This window comes from Cyanistes caeruleus, chromosome 18 (genome assembly GCF_971803275.1).
Source record: "Cyanistes caeruleus chromosome 18, bCyaCae1.hap1.1, whole genome shotgun sequence".
NCBI lineage: Eukaryota > Metazoa > Chordata > Aves > Passeriformes > Paridae > Cyanistes > Cyanistes caeruleus.
The window spans coordinates 697,812-715,818 of NC_141718.1; the positions used below are offsets into that span (position 1 = coordinate 697,812).

Consider the following 18,007-nt stretch of genomic DNA (forward strand, 5'->3'; position numbering starts at 1 on the left):
TACTGCCCGAGGGGAAGGCCTTGGCAAGGAATATTACATTTGTTGTAGCCTTTCCCAACAGCACCGACTTGGAGCTCCCATCAGCCATGGAGCAGATAATCAAATTTGTACTTGTAGTCTTCAGTCAGAGCTAAATCCTGGGGTGCTGAAAGTTGCTGTGTTTGAGAAGGATCAAAGACGTGATGTGTTTCTGTGTGCTGCACTTTGACTCAATCAGGAAAGAGGTGATCAGCCTTTACAGCACTCCAGGGGTCCTTGGATGGAGTTAATGAAGAGACAGAAGGGGCAATAAGCAGAACTCTGCTCTGAGTCACTGCTGTGACAGGGGCACGAGGGGAAGGAAAACACCTCCAGTCTGCCCCAAACCTTTATTGACATGCAGAGGGGAAAAGCCTCAGCAAATGCTCGCTGGGATGAAAATACACAGACTTAAAATTCATAATTCCTTGTCCCGGGCTGGAAAAAAGAACTTAATGACAACAAATTGTCGCAGTCTACATTTTCTTTTAAAAAGCACAGTTGTATTTTAAAAACATAAACAGAGTAGGATGCTGAGCAGTTGTGCTATAACTCCTGTTTATATCAAAGGAAACTTTCCATGAAACCAGGCACATCTAGCCCATCTTGCAGGAGAGGGGATGTGCATGTCATCATATTTCACATAAGGCAAGAATGTATTGGTACATTTAAAAAGGCAAAATGCCCCATATTGGGTAAATAATTTGGTTTTTTTTTTTTTTTTTTTAAGGAAGGAACATGGTATGGTATTGCAAGAACCCTCTGACAGTTTGGATTTTTTATTTGGTTGGTTTTTTAAGGCGCTGGCAATTATAGAAGCTTTGGGGTATTTTCTAAACACTAAGGAAGCTACACTGAAAAGCAATCCAGTTTTGTTTCCACAGCTGATGCTATTGGGGAATTGGTGGTGTTAAGGGAAAAAACCAACTGTTTTAGAAAATGTGGCTGCACCCCTTAGATGAAATAAATGAGCTATAGCCTCTTTGTCATTACAGAGTTGAATTCAGTTGGAAAATTCTGCATATTTCCCCTCTTTTACCAGCGTGTTGTATTTCACCAATAACTTTTTACAAAACAGGAATTGAGACACCTCTCATGCCATCATCTTTACCTCTAAAACAACTTCCTTGCACAGCCTGGGATTAAAATTATTTTTCCTTTGGCTAATACAAAGGTTGTTAATTCCTATAATGCAAGTGTTGTTTATCTAACACAGGCAAATAATTTACTTATTAACAATTAATTGAATGGCTTTGCTGCTCAGTGTGTGCAGAGCGAGTCGTTTGTGTCATTCTTAAATGACAAATAATTCCTTCTCTGCTGTCGATTTCCCTGGCTGGAATGGACGTGTCCTTAACTGCTTGTGCTGTTTGCTTTGTTTCATTTTTGGATAGGCCAATAACCCCCTTTGCTGAGAAGTGCATGGCTTTCTTTTCTACCACTAACTAGAGAGAAATCACTTTTTTCCCCCTGATCAGACCATCTGCAAAGCTTAGCTTAATCTAAACCACTCTGTTGTGCTCTAAAATTGAACCCAGTGATGTTTCTCCCAGTCCTGGTCCCCCAGGCTGTAATTTTGGCTGAGCACAGTGACTCTTCCTGTCCTGTTACAACAGCACCACAGAGCATTCTTCAGTTCAAATGTTGTGCCAAGCTTGCACAACAAATAAATGAAAATGAAATCAGCTGCTCTTAAATAAAATAAGAATTGCAGAAGGATGTAGCTTACCTTGTGAGCTCCATTTCATAATGACAGCCGGTTTATTACACCTTTTACACACCATGTGTTTAATCAATATAAAACTCTAATAATGTAACAAGATCCTGCAATGTTTTCTGACAAGTACTTGTAAATTTTTCTGGAATACTTCTTGTTAAACAAAGATTAAATGTGGCTATTAAAAGTGGGCAATAATGTTCCAGGAAGAGCTTTATTTCTATACATGAAATGGGTACTGGGAAAGGATTGTTAGGCTCTGTAAACTTTAAAAAATGAGGTAGTGAGAGAATAGCTATTACTTTATATAAATAGTCCCATAAGCAAAGCTGCACTTGCCTTGGACTACAAGTCTGTGAGATTCTCAGCAGTACAGAAAGCAACAAAAATTATGTTCATTCCTATATATCAGCACTTCAGGTAAAATAGTCTGAATTTCATCAATTCCATGGTATTAATTGATACTGTTTAATTAAATACCTCAACATGCATTGCTGAGGGTATGACTCACTCAGTAATGGCATCACTAACCTGGCAACCATCACTTTAATTTTCTGAGTACAACTTGATATGGTGCTGGACAAAAAAACTTGAAATGATACCGAACATAACAACTTGAAATGCTGCCGAACATAACTGAGGTTTTAATTTGCTGTCTGAATCAATGAGTGCCAGATCATGAACATCCTCACTCCCAGTGATGATCAGCGACACACGGAAAGTGCTGACCTGTTGTAACCCACGGTATGTGCCGATGTTCATCATAGAAGAAATCACAAGTTTCTGACCTTCCAACCACAGTTAGAAGGTTTCAGTGCTGCAGAATAACTCTTTAATCCTTAAATGCTAAAATTAAAATTTAATTTAATTTAATTTAATAAAATAATTAATTTAATAAAATAAAATTAAATTAAAATTAAAAAAATGCTAAGAGCATGCCCAAAGCTTTGATTTCTTTTAGGAAAGGAAGTGAAGCTGATGCCCATGAACAAGATCATCTGCGTGATAGAAATTGAGCATGTCAGCAGTTTGCAGTCAGCTGTTAACCTTGTGGGTGAAAAAGAATTCTGTGGGATAGAAAAAGCATTTCCCAGGTTTACCCAGACAGGTTTTATGGCTCAGGCCCCATAAAACCCATTTTGCTGAGCTTTGAGGGGTCTGACACCCACATCTGCTGCTTTTCCCCTTGAAGCTGAGTCATAACACAACAAAGAATGGAAAGCATTTGGGTCTGGAAGAAGGGAAAATAGAGCTGAACTGTCCTGTAGTGTTTGGACAACCTGAGAATCCTGCTTGTCTAGTTCTGGTGAGTGTTGAATATAAAATTGAGCTGGGAAAATCACTCCCTGTTCCCTCTCAGATGAATGTCTTCACCACTAGGTTCAGATGTCACTGCAGTGTCATACTCCTGACAGAGACCCCAACAGAAAAATGTAATTTTGCATTGCCATTGAAGATCATTCCTGATGTGCTCAGGAGAGAGCTGGATGTTTACTGCACTTTGCCAGTTATGTAATTCAGTGTTAAATCTACATTTATGTGACTCTGAGATAAAGATTGCATTTGCACTAATCCTGGGATAATCCTTGCTTATTTTTGGAAATCCTTGAAAACGAACTCTGCGACAAGATCTATCCATAGGTATTTTTAAAAACTTAAGATGATCAATTAACAGCAACTCTCTTTTTTGGCAATTCTCCTGGCCAAATAAAGTCTTTTGATGCTCATCCAAAGATGTAAGAGATAGCATTTTTCTCCTTGTGCAAATCACAAGCCAGACTTTTGAAGTTAATCATGGTTTAATGATATGTACCAATATGAGCTAGATGAGAATCAGGTGAAGTGCTTAAAACCAAGTAATAAAAGAATTCTCTCATAAAACCCCAATAACTAATTTCTTCATAATACTATTGAATAATGACTTTGGAAAATACAGTACTTCAGAAAGACAATATTTAATTTCTACTTCTTAGACTTTTCATCTAAAAATATTTGTAACAACTCCTAATGCCTCTCTTCCAAGTGTTCAGAGCTAGTGGCAAAAATTTTTAGGGTTTTTTTTTGTAGTTAGCATGACAGCAAAGGATACAGTTTTCAGACATCTGGAACAGCAGCCAAGTGTCAGAAGGGAATGTCAGAGCTGAGTCTGGGGCTGCATGAGCACTGCTCAGCCCAGGGAAGGAATATTCCCTGCTCTCTCTAATGCACTGCAGCTCAGTGGCTGCTGTGCAAGGCTTCTCCTTACAAACAACAGATCCATGGATTGATGTTTAACTGATCATTTGGAAGCATCGTGCTTCCATAGGAACAATTGTCTCTGGAACCTTTGTCCCGTGTGGTTTTGTGTCCTGGGGAATGCTGCAGGCAGACTGTTTCAGAGGACAGAGGTCGAGCTCCTTCCCTGACGCTGTGGTGTCACATTAATGTGTGTTCTTATTATCTCCCTTTATTTTTTCTTCCAGTTTTGCTAATGTACATTCACTGCAGGTTCTAATCCCTCAGCTTTCCAATTTTGCATGCAAATTTGTTTCTTTTTCACAGGCTCTTGTTTTCAGAGTTGTTGGTTTGGGGATTTTTTGGTCACACATTCACAGAGCTGGTGTAACTTTCCCCTGCCCCTTTCTTCTCCAGCAGCTCCAACTGCAAGGACAGCCAATGTTTATAGTGAGAAGGTTAAAATATTCTGGATATCTTCCGTTGCTTCCTCCCGTTTACTGACGCTGCAGTTTCAATATGAAATCTACTATAGTGTGGAAGCTGTTTGCAATATAGTGTAAGGGCTTCCTACCATATGCTCTCCCATCTGTGATAAGAATGAGGGCTTTGGAAAAAAAGCAAAATTTTCAGTGTGACTAGAGTTGAACTGCATGCAATTTCTGCCTGCTTTGAGGAAATCTTGAAAAGTAAATATGTGCATTATACATATCATGAATTCTTCTGCCTCCTGTTCATTTCCCATTGCTGATCAAGCATTTTCTGTGTAAAAACCAGTGGCTAGGATCCCTGGAGAACGAGTGGAAGTGGATAAAGCTCAGGAGCTTAGTTCAGTAATCAGTTTGCAGACGCTTTAATTGCTCTCAGTGACTTTAAGCCCTTGAGTGCTGATGGACACTTTGGAGAGGGCAGGTGTAGTTTTGCTGTACAGATGTTGAACTTACACACGAGTGTCCCTGTAACTCCTTTAAGACCTTTTGTGGAACCTGCCTGCCTTGGTTACCTCTGGTGTTTCCAATGTAAGTGAGGCCAGACAGGAAGAGCTCTATGGGCTGTACTAGACAGCTTAAACACCTCCCAAACAACCAAGAAACCCACAGAAGAAGGCAGAAAGATGAACTATGTAATTCAAAATGTCTTTATAGAAATTGCAAGCTTCTGTATTGCAAAGATCTTTCCTTTTAACATGTCTGATATCTCATCCCCCTGCCATGGAGTTTGCAAGTCTGGATTTGGAGGTAAAAGGATCACTGTCTTCTAGAGTAGGTTTGAATTTGGCTCTGTGTAACTACTCATTTTGCAATACTGGATCTTCCATTAATAAATATTTTATAAAGAGTCAATAAATTATTAATCTCTAATAGCATTACAACATGGATATAATAGCAAAAAATGTAATAATCACTTTACTGTTGGGTATTACCTATAAGCAAATAACAAATTTCATTAGACATAACAATCATTTATCCTCCATTAAAAATCGATTAGACTTACACTTTACTGACCAACCCTAAATACACAGTGTGATCTAAAACACACAGAATTTGGTATGCAGACAAAATATTGCAGAAAAACATTGCCAATATTTTTGGCAACAACAGTTCAGCAGCCAACAGAGATCCAAGAAGGCAATCAGATAAATATTTTCTGTATGGCTCCCTAATTTAAGTAAGCCCATTCTTCTGAAACCATATTAAGCAAGAGAATCAGTCAGCGTGCTCTAAGGGACTCAGCCAACTATCCTCTGATAGCTAGAAATGGAAAACTTTAAAAACGAAAAGTTTTGCTTTTTCTTCTAATGCTCTTGTTTTAGCGTTTCCTCAGGTCCTTTATTTCCCCGTATTTTGTACATTTATGAGCGCTGTGCAGTTCAGACAGCAATTGCTGTGTGATTTTGAGAGCCGATGGGCTGTCAGGGTGTCAGGAGCCTCAGTGAGTGCCTGCAGCACTAGGGGTCACTGGCGCTCCATCAGCAGCGAGTCTGGCGACAAGCGAGGCTGGCTCTTGTCGCAGCCACGAGCCCGCTTTCCTGGCCATTGCCGCACTTTGCTGTAAGGTCTAACGCGTGCACGGCAGTCGGCAATAAACGTGTTTATTCCCTGGCTCTTTGGGTTTCTCGTTCCTGTGAATTCTCGGGCTGCGCTGTTTCCGTGCGTTTGAGCCGAAGGCGCAGCCAGCTCTGAGCTGCTCCACCCGTGTTCCCCGCTCGGGAAACTCCAAACCTCTGGATCCAGGCACAGGAATCAGCCTGGAGCACTAAAATGCTCTCACTGCGATGTTTGTGCAGCACTGGCTCCTTTTTTCCGAGAGATCCTGAGCACAGAACATCAACTGGTTCTCAGAAAAAAAAAATCTAATCACTGAGGATTGGCCCTCACTCACGATACTGTGTTATAAATTATAATTAGTGTATATAATGACCCTTCCACTAAAAAATGTCACTTGATTAAGCATAAAAGTTACATTGTTAATCCTGTTAATAGAATTGCTGTATTTTCAGTATTTTTTCATATTGAAAAGGGAGGTCCAAGTGATGGATCTCTGTCTTGGTTTTCCAGAAGAGGAAGCTGGCAGTACACGCAGACAAATGTTTTCATATCTCCAGAGTAATTTTAAATTGGCTTTGCCTTCCTTGCTTGCATCACATCAGCTTGTCTTTGGCTACATCTCAGGTCAGGCAGGGTAACATCTTCTGTTCTGCTGTTCCACGTTACCTGCTCCTGCAAAGCAGTGAGTTTCCAACTGCTCCGCTGGGAATGTTATCACATTTCCAATTGGACACGCTGCCTGTGAGCACTGACATTCCATAGCTCTGCCCTGGTAACTTGGCACGTGTTGCTGCTTTTGTACCTGCTCATTTTCTCACAACATATAGATATTTCTTCTCATATTGACTTTTCCCTGAGGTGCACACATATTTTTTTGTTTATTTACTGAGTTTTCTCTGAGCTGGCCTCTGCATTTTATGTGATTTGGTCTTTATAAATCATTGCACTTTATTGTGATATGAGTACAGTAACTTGCAGCCAGAGCAGCTTTTAAAATCCTACTGCCAGATGAAGCAGGTTAATATATTAGTTCATTAATTCAAATCAAAATGCCTCCTTAGATAACACCTTTGCCTGTTAGGGTGCTGCTGGTTTGGCTGAGAAGAGCCTAGCTATGTTGTGATAAGGTCCCTTGTCACTTTTAGAATGACAAAGGAAATCATTTGGAGCCGAGATATTTCTGATTTTCATTGGAAACAAGTAAAGGAGAGTGGAAATGCTGGCATCATCTCCTTTGCCAGCGGTTGTGGACTGACTGCAAGGCCAGCAGCACAAAGCAGAGCTGTAGGAATGCTGCTCCCCACTGAGGCTGGTGCTTGATCACTCAGGGGATGGCACTCAAGGGGCACTGCCACGGACAGCAGAAATCCAGCTGGCAAAGAGCTCTTGCTTTCAGCCTGGCCAAGGCTTTCCAGTGACTCTGCTTTTCTCATAAAACAGAAGCGGTACAAGGAAACCGAGTGACTTCATCTTTTATTTCCCTATGTGGTTTGAGTGAACAGATGAAAATTAACAAAGATTTAATGCTTCATCCTGCTGTCACTGAAACAAAAATCTAAGCGCTAGTTAATGTCAAAAAAGCGTAAAATGCAGAAATTAAGAGGCAACTAAAGCGTGTGACTCAGTGTGGTCTTTGTGGCATTTCCCATTAAGCTGTTCTGATTTCCAGAGCATTTCTGTGGGAGCATCACAAAGACACTCAGCTGTGACTGTGGCACAGCTGGCCAAGATGTGGCATGCACGAGCACCCAAAGGAAGTCCCTTCCCCAAAGACTCTGTACCACACAAACAGGAGAGACCACAGGGAGATGTGATGAGGAAATATGAGATAGGAACATGAAATAATAATGGAACAACTTAGGCTGTGCAGTCACAGTACACCTGCTGCCTCATGGCTGCTAACGGTTTTGAAGACAACACATGAAATTGTATAAAATTGCTGGGAGGTCAAGCTGATCATGCTGATGCCTTTTCATCTTCTGAATCTCTGACTCTAATTGCTCCTCTCTTTGCATGTGGTGCTGTTGCAACCCAGACAATCCATCTCAATGCCCTCTGTGCAATCCCATGCAAAGGAGAAAAAAAATAGGAGTAAAAATCTGTCTCTGTAAAAATCAATGGCAAGACATGCACTGACTTCAGCTGCACCAGGATTTTCCCCTCAGAGTTTAATTGAAAGTGAAAAATATTTTTGGAGAAAAATATCTAGCTGCTCAAGTTAAAAGACCCAATAACATGCCCAGCTCTTCCAGGTCTGTGGGCACTGAGAGACAATTTTTAAATGCAACTGGCTTTTGGAATAAATTATTTGCTTTCAGATCACTAGGCATATTCTGTATTTCCATGTCTTTTTATCTATCTCTATAGATTTATTTATTGAGATATCTGTCTATCTATCTGTCTATCTAGATGTGAAATACTGAGCAGAGGAACATTTTTGCTCATGTACCTAGTTCCAGTTTTCCCTTGTGTGCAGTTCTTTGCCTTCTCAGTGGGCCTTTCCCCAGACCTGTGCTTTTAGAGTGTCAAAGAGGGAACATTACTGCTTAAAAAAACCCAACCTCAAACAAAAATGGGAATTGATAAACTGATCAGAACAATTAGCAATTTTAATGACGTTAAGTTAATGTATCTCACTGCAGATGAACCAAGAAGTCTCAGGGTGAGGATGGATCTTTTCATTACCTTGTTGGGTCTGAATTAATCAGTTTTTTACCTTTTCCATTAGGTTGTGGGTTTTCAGGTCTCCCCACTCTCTCCCTTGATTTCCTAGTGCCAGTTCTTCCTTCACAATTAGTGCTGTTAATCACCCAGAAAAGATGAGGCATTCTTGCCAAAATAACATATTGCTAATGAAACAGGAAGATGTTTTCTCATTCTGAGTTGTCTGAATTGCTGTGATTTCCATGAGCAGTGCTCAGGAAAGGTTTTCATCCCAGAAGCCGTGGCCTGGACAGAGTTTGCACAGCTGATGTGCTGTCACCTGCACTGGTGGGCACAAACTGCAACTGGAACACCCACTCTGCAGGGGGAACTTTGAGTGGCCTGACCTTCTGCTGGCACTTCAGCAAAATTCCCACCAAACCAAAAGTGACATTATTTCTGGGCAGGGCAAGAAACGGGTGCACTTGTCATCTCTGAAGGGACTGAACACAACAGTTCATTCAAAAGTCACTTGGCTTTGAGAGAGACTCGAGACCCAAATCTGGTTTGTGGGGATAATGGGATGGTGGAAGATGAGGAGGAGGATGTTGACAAAATATTAAGTGTCCATTACGACTTACTAAAAGTAAAAGTCTGCATAGTGCTCTGGAGGGGAAGGGTATTGATGCATAAAAGTTAATAATTAGTTAGTGACCTTTCAGAATTACTTTAAAAAACATTAAGGAAAAAGTAATAGATTAATTATTTTTTTTCTTCCCACAAGACCAAATTAAAAAATTAATCTATTCAGTGAGTAGCAGCATCCCAGATGAAGGATCCTAGGTTCCCTAGTTTCCATATTTGGGCTGAAAAATGAAATAAGTGCTTCCAAGTCTGTTGTTTCAACAATGATGTTGCATGTCCAGTATCTTTTTTTCTTTAATTACTTTGGTAACTAAACTGCCCACTACCTGTATCTGGAGAGAAAGCTCTTCCTTTGCACTTTTCATTCTTTGCAGAGACTTCTTTTTGAAGCTTGTTCACCAGAGCACAGATTAACTGGAATATTACCCTGGCACATTCCACCCTGACACTGAAGGAAGCTGGACACTGACTTCCTCCTCCAGAGCATGGCTGCTGTGTCTGGAATAGTGTTGTTAAAAATAATTCTTTTATGTTGTACAACACTGCAAGGTTTGGCCACCACATCTGTCAATAACAGTTATTTATCCTCTCTCAGGTAGAGGATATTCTGAGCTGGTACATTTCTGTTTGCAGCGCAGTGCCAGTTCTAGAGATGCGCTTCATTTCAGCTCTGGGGAGCCTCTCAGGAGCTGGGAATCCTTCCAAAGCTGACATGAACTTCTGAAATGAATTCACACCACCACACAAAATGCAGCCTTTTCTCACTGCATGGGTAATCGTGTACTTCTCAGTGTTGGCAAACAGAAAGTGTGCAAAGTTTATTTTGATAGACTATTTACAGCTTCAGTGTTGTGGATGTTGATATACAGACGTATGTTTTTATTGTTCCCAAACATGTACTCCAGGAAGGAAGAAAATGACTATAAATTCTTGTAGCTACTTTTTGGGGTTTTTTTTGTCTTGTTTTGTTTTGTTTTGGCTGCGGTAAATTGTATTTTACTGTAATTCTATCTGCCAAGGATAATATAAATCCCATTATTAAGCTTGACTAAATGTTTGGGTTAGTGTTGATACCTTCTGCAATGGAAAACCTGAGGTCAGTTATCTTCCCGCAGCATTTTTGGAGACTGTTTTAGACTTAATGTCAGTATTTTTGCTGCTGGTTTTGAACATGTATGAAGTATTCCATTACACACCCTTCACATTATTTCCCTATTCCACCTGTACCGCACTGGGTTTGGCTCACGACTGTTGCAGTGGCTTGGGGAGAGCTGAAAACACAACAAATTGGGATGAGGGAAGGAGCCAAAGCCTCACCACGTGCAGCAGCACGCTCAGGCCAGTGCGTCCCTCTTGGCAGCCACAGGGATGCGGTGTTTGGATGTGTGTCCGTGTCCCTGTCCATGTCCGTGTCCCTGTCCGTGTCCGTGTCCGTGTCCGTGTCCGTGTCCCTGTCCCTGTCCGTGTCCCTGTCCCTGTCCGTGTCCCTGTCCGTGTCCGTGTCCCTGTCCGTGTCCGTGTCCGTGTCCCTGTCCCTGTCCGTGTCCGTGTCCCTGTCCCTGTCCCTGTCCGTGTCCCTGTCCGTGTCCGTGTCCGTGTCCCTGTCCCTGTCCGTGTCCCTGTCCCTGTCCGTGTCCCTGTCCGTGTCCGTGTCCGTGTCCCTGTCCCTGTCCGTGTCCCTGTCCCTGTCCGTGTCCCTGTCCCTGTCCGTGTCCGTGTCCGTGTCCCTGTCCCTGTCCGTGTCCCTGTCCCTGTCCGTGTCCCTGTCCCTGTCCGTGTCCCTGTCCGTGTCCCTGTCCCTGTCCGTGTCCGTGTCCCTGTCCCTGTCCGTGTCCCTGTCCGTGTCCGTGTCCCTGTCCGTGTCCCTGTCCGTGTCCGTGTCCCTGTCCCTGTCCGTGTCCCTGTCCCTGTCCGTGTCCGTGTCCCTGTCCCTGTCCCTGTCCGTGTCCCTGTCCCTGTCCGTGTCCGTGTCCCTGTCCGTGTCCCTGTCCCTGTCCGTGTCCGTGTCCCTGTCCCTGTCCATGTCCCTGTCCCTGTCCGTGTCCCTGTCCCTGTCCGTGTCCCTGTCCGTGTCCGTGTCCGTGTCCGTGTCCGTGTCCGTGTCCCTGTCCGTGTCCGTGTCCCTGTCCGTGTCCGTGTCCGTGTCCGTGTCCCTGTCCCTGTCCCTGTCGGTGTCCGTGTCCCTGTCCGTGTCCCTGTCCGTGTCCGTGTCCGTGTCCGTGTCCGTGTCCCTGTCCCTGTCCGTGTCCGTGTCCCTGTCCGTGTCCCTGTCCCTGTCCGTGTCCGTGTCCGTGTCCGTGTCCGTGTCCGTGTCCCTGTCCCTGTCCGTGTCCGTGTCCCTGTCCGTGTCCCTGTCCGTGTCCCTGTCCCTGTCCGTGTCCCTGTCCCTGTCCGTGTCCGTGTCCCTGTCCGTGTCCGTGTCCCTGTCCGTGTCCCTGTCCGTGTCCGTGTCCCTGTCCGTGTCCGTGTCCGTGTCCCTGTCCGTGTCCGTGTCCGTGTCCCTGTCCCTGTCCGTGTCCCTGTCCGTGTCCCTGTCCCTGTCCGTGTCCGTGTCCGTGTCCGTGTCCCTGTCCCTGTCCGTGTCCCTGTCCGTGTCCCTGTCCCTGTCCGTGTCCGTGTCCGTGTCCGTGTCCGTGTCCGTGTCCGTGTCCGTCCGTGCGGGAGGCTCAGGGATGCTGCTGGAGCGGCCGCAGGGATGCTCTGCCTGCCCGTGCTCCCGGAGCCACCTCTGCCCTGTCCTGTGCCCTGTGTCCTGCCCTGTGTCCTGTCCCTGTGTCCTGCCCTGTGTCCTGTGCCCTGTGTCCTGTCCTGTGCCCTGTGTCCTGCCCTGTGTCCTGTCCCTGTGTCCTGCCCTGTCCCTGCCCTGTGCCCTGTGTCCTGCCCTGTGTCCTGTCCCTGTGTCCTGCCCTGTGTCCTGTCCCTGTGCCCTGTGTCCTGCCCTGTGTCCTGCCCTGTGTCCTGTCCCTGTGTCCTGTCCCTGTGCCCTGTGTCCTGTCCCTGTGCCTTGTGTCCTGTCCCTGTGTCCTGTCCCTGTGTCCTGCCCTGTGCCCTGCCCTGTGCCCTGCCCTGTGTCCTGTCCCTGTGTCCTGCCCTGTGTCCTGTCCCTGTGTCCTGTCCCTGTGTCCTGTCCCTGTGTCCTGTGTCCTGCCCTGTGTCCTGTCCCTGTGCCCTGTCCCTGTGTCCTGCCCTGTGTCCTGCCCTGTGCCCTGCCCTGTGCCCTGCCCTGTGTCCTGTCCCTGTGCCCTGTGTCCTGTCCCTGTGTCCTGTCCCTGTGTCCTGTCCCTGTGTCCTGTGTCCTGCCCTGTGTCCTGTCCCTGTGCCCTGTCCCTGTGTCCTGCCCTGTGTCCTGCCCTGTGCCCTGCCCTGTGTCCTGTCCCTGTGTCCTGTCCCTGTGTCCTGTGTCCTGCCCTGTGTCCTGCCCTGTGTCCTGTCCCTGTGTCCTGCCCTGTGTCCTGTCCCTGTGTCCTGCCCTGTGTCCTGCCCTGTGTCCTGCCCTGTTTCCTGTCCCTGTGTCCTGCCCTGTGTCCTGCCCTGTGTCCTGCCCTGTGTCCTGTCCCTGTGTCCTGCCCTGTGCCCTGCCCTGTGTCCTGCCCTGTGTCCTGTCCCTGTGTCCTGTCCCTGTGTCCTGTGTCCTGCCCTGTGTCCTGCCCTGTGTCCTGTCCCTGTGTCCTGCCCTGTGTCCTGCCCTGTGTCCTGTCCCTGTGTCCTGCCCTGTGTCCTGTCCCTGTGTCCTGTCCCTGTGTCCTGTCCCTGTGTCCTGCCCTGTGCCCTGCCCTGTGTCCTGTCCCTGTGTCCTGCCCTGTGTCCTGTCCCTGTGTCCTGTCCCTGTGTCCTGTGTCCTGCCCTGTGTCCTGCCCTGTGTCCTGTCCCTGTGTCCTGTCCCTGTGTCCTGCCCTGTGCCCTGCCCTGTGTCCTGTCCCTGTGTCCTGTCCCTGTGTCCTGTGTCCTGCCCTGTGTCCTGCCCTGTGTCCTGCCCTGTGTCCTGTCCCTGTGTCCTGCCCTGTGTCCTGTCCCTGTGTCCTGTCCCTGTGTCCTGTCCCTGTGTCCTGCCCTGTGTCCTGTGCCCTGTCCCTGTGTCCTGTCCCTGTGTCCTGCCCTGTGTCCTGTCCCTGTGTCCTGTCCCTGTGTCCTGCCCTGTGTCCTGCCCTGTGTCCTGTGCCCTGTCCCTGTGTCCTGCCCTGTGTCCTGCCCTGTGTCCTGTGCCCTGTCCCTGTGTCCTGCCCTGTGTCCTGTCCCTGTGTCCTGCCCTGTGTCCTGTGCCCTGCCCTGTGCCCTGCCCTGTGTCCTGTCCCTGTGTCCTGCCCTGTGTCCTGTCCCTGTGTCCTGTCCCTGTGTCCTGTCCCTGTGTCCTGCCCTGTGTCCTGTGCCCTGTCCCTGTGTCCTGTCCCTGTGTCCTGCCCTGTGTCCTGTCCCTGTGTCCTGTCCCTGTGTCCTGTCCCTGTGTCCTGCCCTGTGTCCTGCCCTGTGTCCTGTGCCCTGTCCCTGTGTCCTGCCCTGTGTCCTGCCCTGTGTCCTGCCCTGTGTCCTGTCCCTGTGTCCTGTCCCTGTGTCCTGTCCCTGTGTCCTGCCCTGTGTCCTGTCCCTGTGTCCTGCCCTGTGTCCTGTCCCTGTGTCCTGCCCTGTGTCCTGTGTCCTGCCCTGTGCCCTGCCCTGCCCGCAGAGGATGAGCCGGGTTCCAGCCCGGGGATCGGCGCCGCTGCCGCCACGCCCGGGGGGAGCGGGCAGGGGCTGGGCAGGGGCAGCGGGGGAAGCAGGCAGGAACCGGGCAGCAGGAACCGGGCAGAAGGAACCGGGCAGCGGGAACCGGGCAGGGGGGGGCCGGGCAGGGGGGGCCGGGCAGCAGGAACCGGGCAGCAGGAACCGGGCAGCGGGAACCGGGCAGCAGGAACCGGGCAGCGGGAACCGGGCAGCAGGAACCGGGCAGCGGGAACCGGGCAGCAGGAACCGGGCAGCGGGAACCGGGCAGCGGGAACCGGGCAGCAGGAACCGGGCAGGGGGTGCCGGGCAGCAGGAACCGGGCAGAAGGAACCGGGCAGGGGGGGCCGGGCAGCAGGAACCGGGCAGGGGGAACCGGGCAGCGGGAACCGGGCAGCGGGAACCGGGCAGCGGGAACCGGGCAGGGGGGGCCGGGCAGCAGGAACCGGGCAGGGGGAACCGGGCAGCAGGAACCGGGCAGCGGGAACCGGGCAGAAGGAACCGGGCAGCGGGAACCGGGCAGCAGGAACCGGGCAGAAGGAACCGGGCAGCGGGAACCGGGCAGCGGGAACCGGGCAGCAGGAACCGGGCAGAAGGAACCGGGCAGAAGGAACCGGGCAGCAGGAACCGGGCAGAAGGAACCGGGCAGCGGGAACCGGGCAGCGGGAACCGGGCAGCAGGAACCGGGCAGAAGGAACCGGGCAGGGGGAACCGGGCAGGGGGAACCGGGCAGCGGGGCCGTTCCGCGCATCCCCGGCCCGCCCCGCTCCGCCCGCTCCGCGCCCCGCTGCCCGGGGATTGGGGCTGCGGGGCCGGCGGGGCGAGGCGGGGCTTGGCTCGGCGGTGTGTATTTATTTGTTTGGCGGTGCTGGCGGGGCCGGGCAGCCCGCGGGATGCGGCGGGGCCGGCGCGGGCGGGCGGGCCGCGCCGCGGGGCGGGAGGTGCGCTCCGACCGCCGCCGGCCCCGGCAGCCCTGAGCGCCTCCCCGGCCGCTGCTGCCAGCTGCCTCCCGCGCGGAAAGTCGGGCAGGTCAATGAGGAAATCGAGGACTTGAGAGAAAACGAAAGAAAGAAAGAGCGCGCAGCACCGAGCCCCGCGTGTGTGGATGGTTTCGGGGCCGATCAGCATCACCTAGAGGGAAACTCGGGTGCCGGCCGGGGAGCGGCCGCTGGCCGTGTGAAGCGCATCCCGGCGGCTGCCCCCAGCCCTGCCCAGCGCCCCGCACCGACACCGCCCGCCTCGGGCAGCCGCGGCCCCGCGCCCGCATCTCAGTCCGAACTGACTCCTTTTCATTTCTGGCGAGGAGAGGGGTGTTCTTCCACAGCATCGTCTGTTTTGAAGAAAGGAGGGAGGAAAGGGGAGGGTTAATGCTAAAGAAGTAAATCTTCTCTGCGAAGGAGATGCCTTTTGCTCTTTCCAGACGATCGTTTCTGAAAATGTAGCCTCTCCAGCTGACCGCTTCTGATTTTGACTGCAAAGTGTGTGAAACTGATCCCTAAGTGCTCCACAAAGCGTAGGATGTCTGCTTCCGGGATTAGCAATATGGGGCATCTGTTGTCGCCTCTCCTCTTGAGCCTGGCAGCAGTTTTTTCCAAAGGTAAGTCTCCATCGCTTCTGTTTCCTCCCCTCTCTCTGTAATGCCTTGAGTGCCGATACCCACAGCTCCAGACGGAAGGACTTGGGGGAACCGTGTGCTAGTCAGAAACACAGAGGATGTGATGGGGAAGCCTGAGTGGAAGGATCTTCCCTTGGCTGACCGTGACAAACAGCCTGGCAGTTTCCTGGGGCATGTGTTCCTCCTTACTGTGCTTTCCATCGGGCAGAAGATGCTGCTGCTGAGCTTAGCTGGTAGCTCTGCTTTGGATTACGAAGGGTTTGTGATACAGAAATCTGAAATCCCCAGAGGTACAAGCTGTTGGAGTTGGCTGCCCCACCGTTATCTTCTGTGGCGTTTTCCAGATTAAAAATCCTGTATCTCAGACTGACTGCCAGTGTTTTACTGGACCAGAGAAACAGGTACATAGTGGAACATTTAAAGGCTTTGATGAGATGCTGTAGCAGGTGTCTGATATCTTGCATGCAGAATAGAGTTTGACTGTCCTGATGGCATCACTTCAGACAACTCAGTGATCTCTTCTTGGAGCCCTCGAGCTTGTTTACAGTTTGAATTCTGAAAAGCAGCATACAGACAGTGCACATAATTTGTATGCATTTAAAGCTTCCTCAGAACTTGAAAGTTTTCATCGATGGCCTCAGCCAAAAGGTGAATGCACTTTTGCAATACTTGATTTAGATGATTCTGAGCATTCCTGTGAAATACAAATTAGGAGATGTATACATTTCTTCGGAGCAGATACTGTGCACCAACAGTTACATTTTGGCAGGAGACAGAGTTTTCACGTGGTTAAATCTTCAGAGGGGAATCAGAGCATATGCATTTAATCTGTGATTTTGCAAACATACTGGCAAAGAGTTCTTCTTATAAATATCCCTGTTAAAAAATGGTATTAGTTATTCTTAACACCCTTTTACACTTCCCGAGATCAGCACTTTTCTTTTTCATGAAGTGAGTTATTTTTACTCACTGGATACAGTTTGTATCCAGACCTGAATTTACTGACAGAAGGCAGAATACATAGCTGTGTATTTCTGTGGTGGTTCCCTGTATCAAATTCCATTCTTCTCCTTTTTCCCTCAGAACAGGTAAAGAAAGAAAGGAACAAAATTGTAAATCTTCTCAAATGTTCCCTAAATGCAGTGCCTACATAAATCCTGTTCTAAAGTTGCAATTGGAAATGCATTAGCAGCAGGGATTAGAAGTCAGAATCTTTTCAAGAGATTGCTTCATTCACATTGCACACCAGTGGCTTGTGATTGCCCAGCTAGGTTGTAAATGATGTATTTTATTACAAGCAATAGCATCAGTACTTTGGATAGGCTCACAGGGCAGTGAAAGTATGAACTTCTTCATTCCCTGGCTTTTGCTGCGTTTCAGTTTGCTGCCCTACCACTGCATTAACATAGTGTTGGACTGAGATTGCAGTTTATTCCAGAACTGGAATAAATGGCATTTCAGTTTTACAGAATACAGCGTTTCTTTTATTGCCAACTCAGCAATTATAGCGTTCATGTGTGATTTCATTCTGAAATGTTATTTACATCTCTTCTGAAAGATGTGTTAGGAAAAATTGCTTCCTCAAAGGGGTGTCAAGCCCTGGCACAGCTGCCCAGGGAAGTGGTGGAGTCCCCATGGCTGGAGGGGATGCAGATGTGGTGCAGATGTGGTGCAGATGAGGTGCAGATGATGTGGTGCAGATGTGGTGCAGATGATGTGGTGCAGGTGTGGTGCAGATGTGGTGCAGATGATGTGGTGCAGATGATGTGGTGCAGATGATGTGGTGCAGGTGTGGTGCAGATGTGGTGCAGATGGTGGTGCAGATGATGCAGATGTGGTGCCTGGGGATGTGGTTGGGGTGAACAGGGCAGTGCTGGGTTAGAAGTGGCATTCGATGGTCTCGGGGTCTTTCCAGCCTGAAGAATCCTGGGATTCCATGAAAGCAGACACAAGAGATGCCAGCAGAATCCCTGGTGGTGGCTGTGCTGTTGATCTTGCACTTGAGGTATCCCAGAGCTGACTGCTGTGTGCGTGCCAGGGCTCTGCTGTTCACTAACACAGATATCTGTCTTTAATGCAATCGTGTATTTTTCCTTTGCTAGCAGACTCCATCTGCACTGTTACACCTTAATGCAGTGGAAAGCCCAGAGTGTTCCAGAGATTCATAGTATGAACTTCACAGTGCAAGAGGTTGATTCCCACCCCCCTCCACGTAGTAAGATGAGCGCACAAAAAATAAATCAGGCGTGATTACTACTACAGGGCATGTTTCTTTGATGCTTTTCTGTTGCTAATAGAAAAAGTCTCTCATTTATGACATGAAGACAAAGTTTTCCTAAAGAGATACAAAAGCTTTTAACATGCATCAGCAATCAGCTGTCTATTGTGTGTAGGGCTGCTGCTTATTACTCA

General features: G+C 48.4%; 1 protein-coding gene across 5 annotated transcripts in view; it reads left to right on the forward strand.

Moving 5' to 3' along the window:
* The window catches only part of TMEM132D (transmembrane protein 132D), a 224,851-nt gene that overhangs the window by 10,621 nt on the left and 196,223 nt on the right, over positions 1 to 18,007 (forward strand). The window contains exon 2 of one of the 5 annotated variants that reach the window (XM_086856461.1): positions 15,401 to 15,577. The exons of 3 other annotated variants lie outside the window; for them this stretch is intronic. In XM_086856461.1, the coding sequence (XP_086712587.1) occupies positions 15,499 to 15,577 (79 nt within the window). In that variant the 5' untranslated portion in view covers positions 15,401 to 15,498. Of the gene's footprint in view, positions 1 to 15,015; positions 15,578 to 18,007 lie in introns of those variants that run through there. One more of the 5 variants, XM_086856463.1, reaches the window with a different exon arrangement.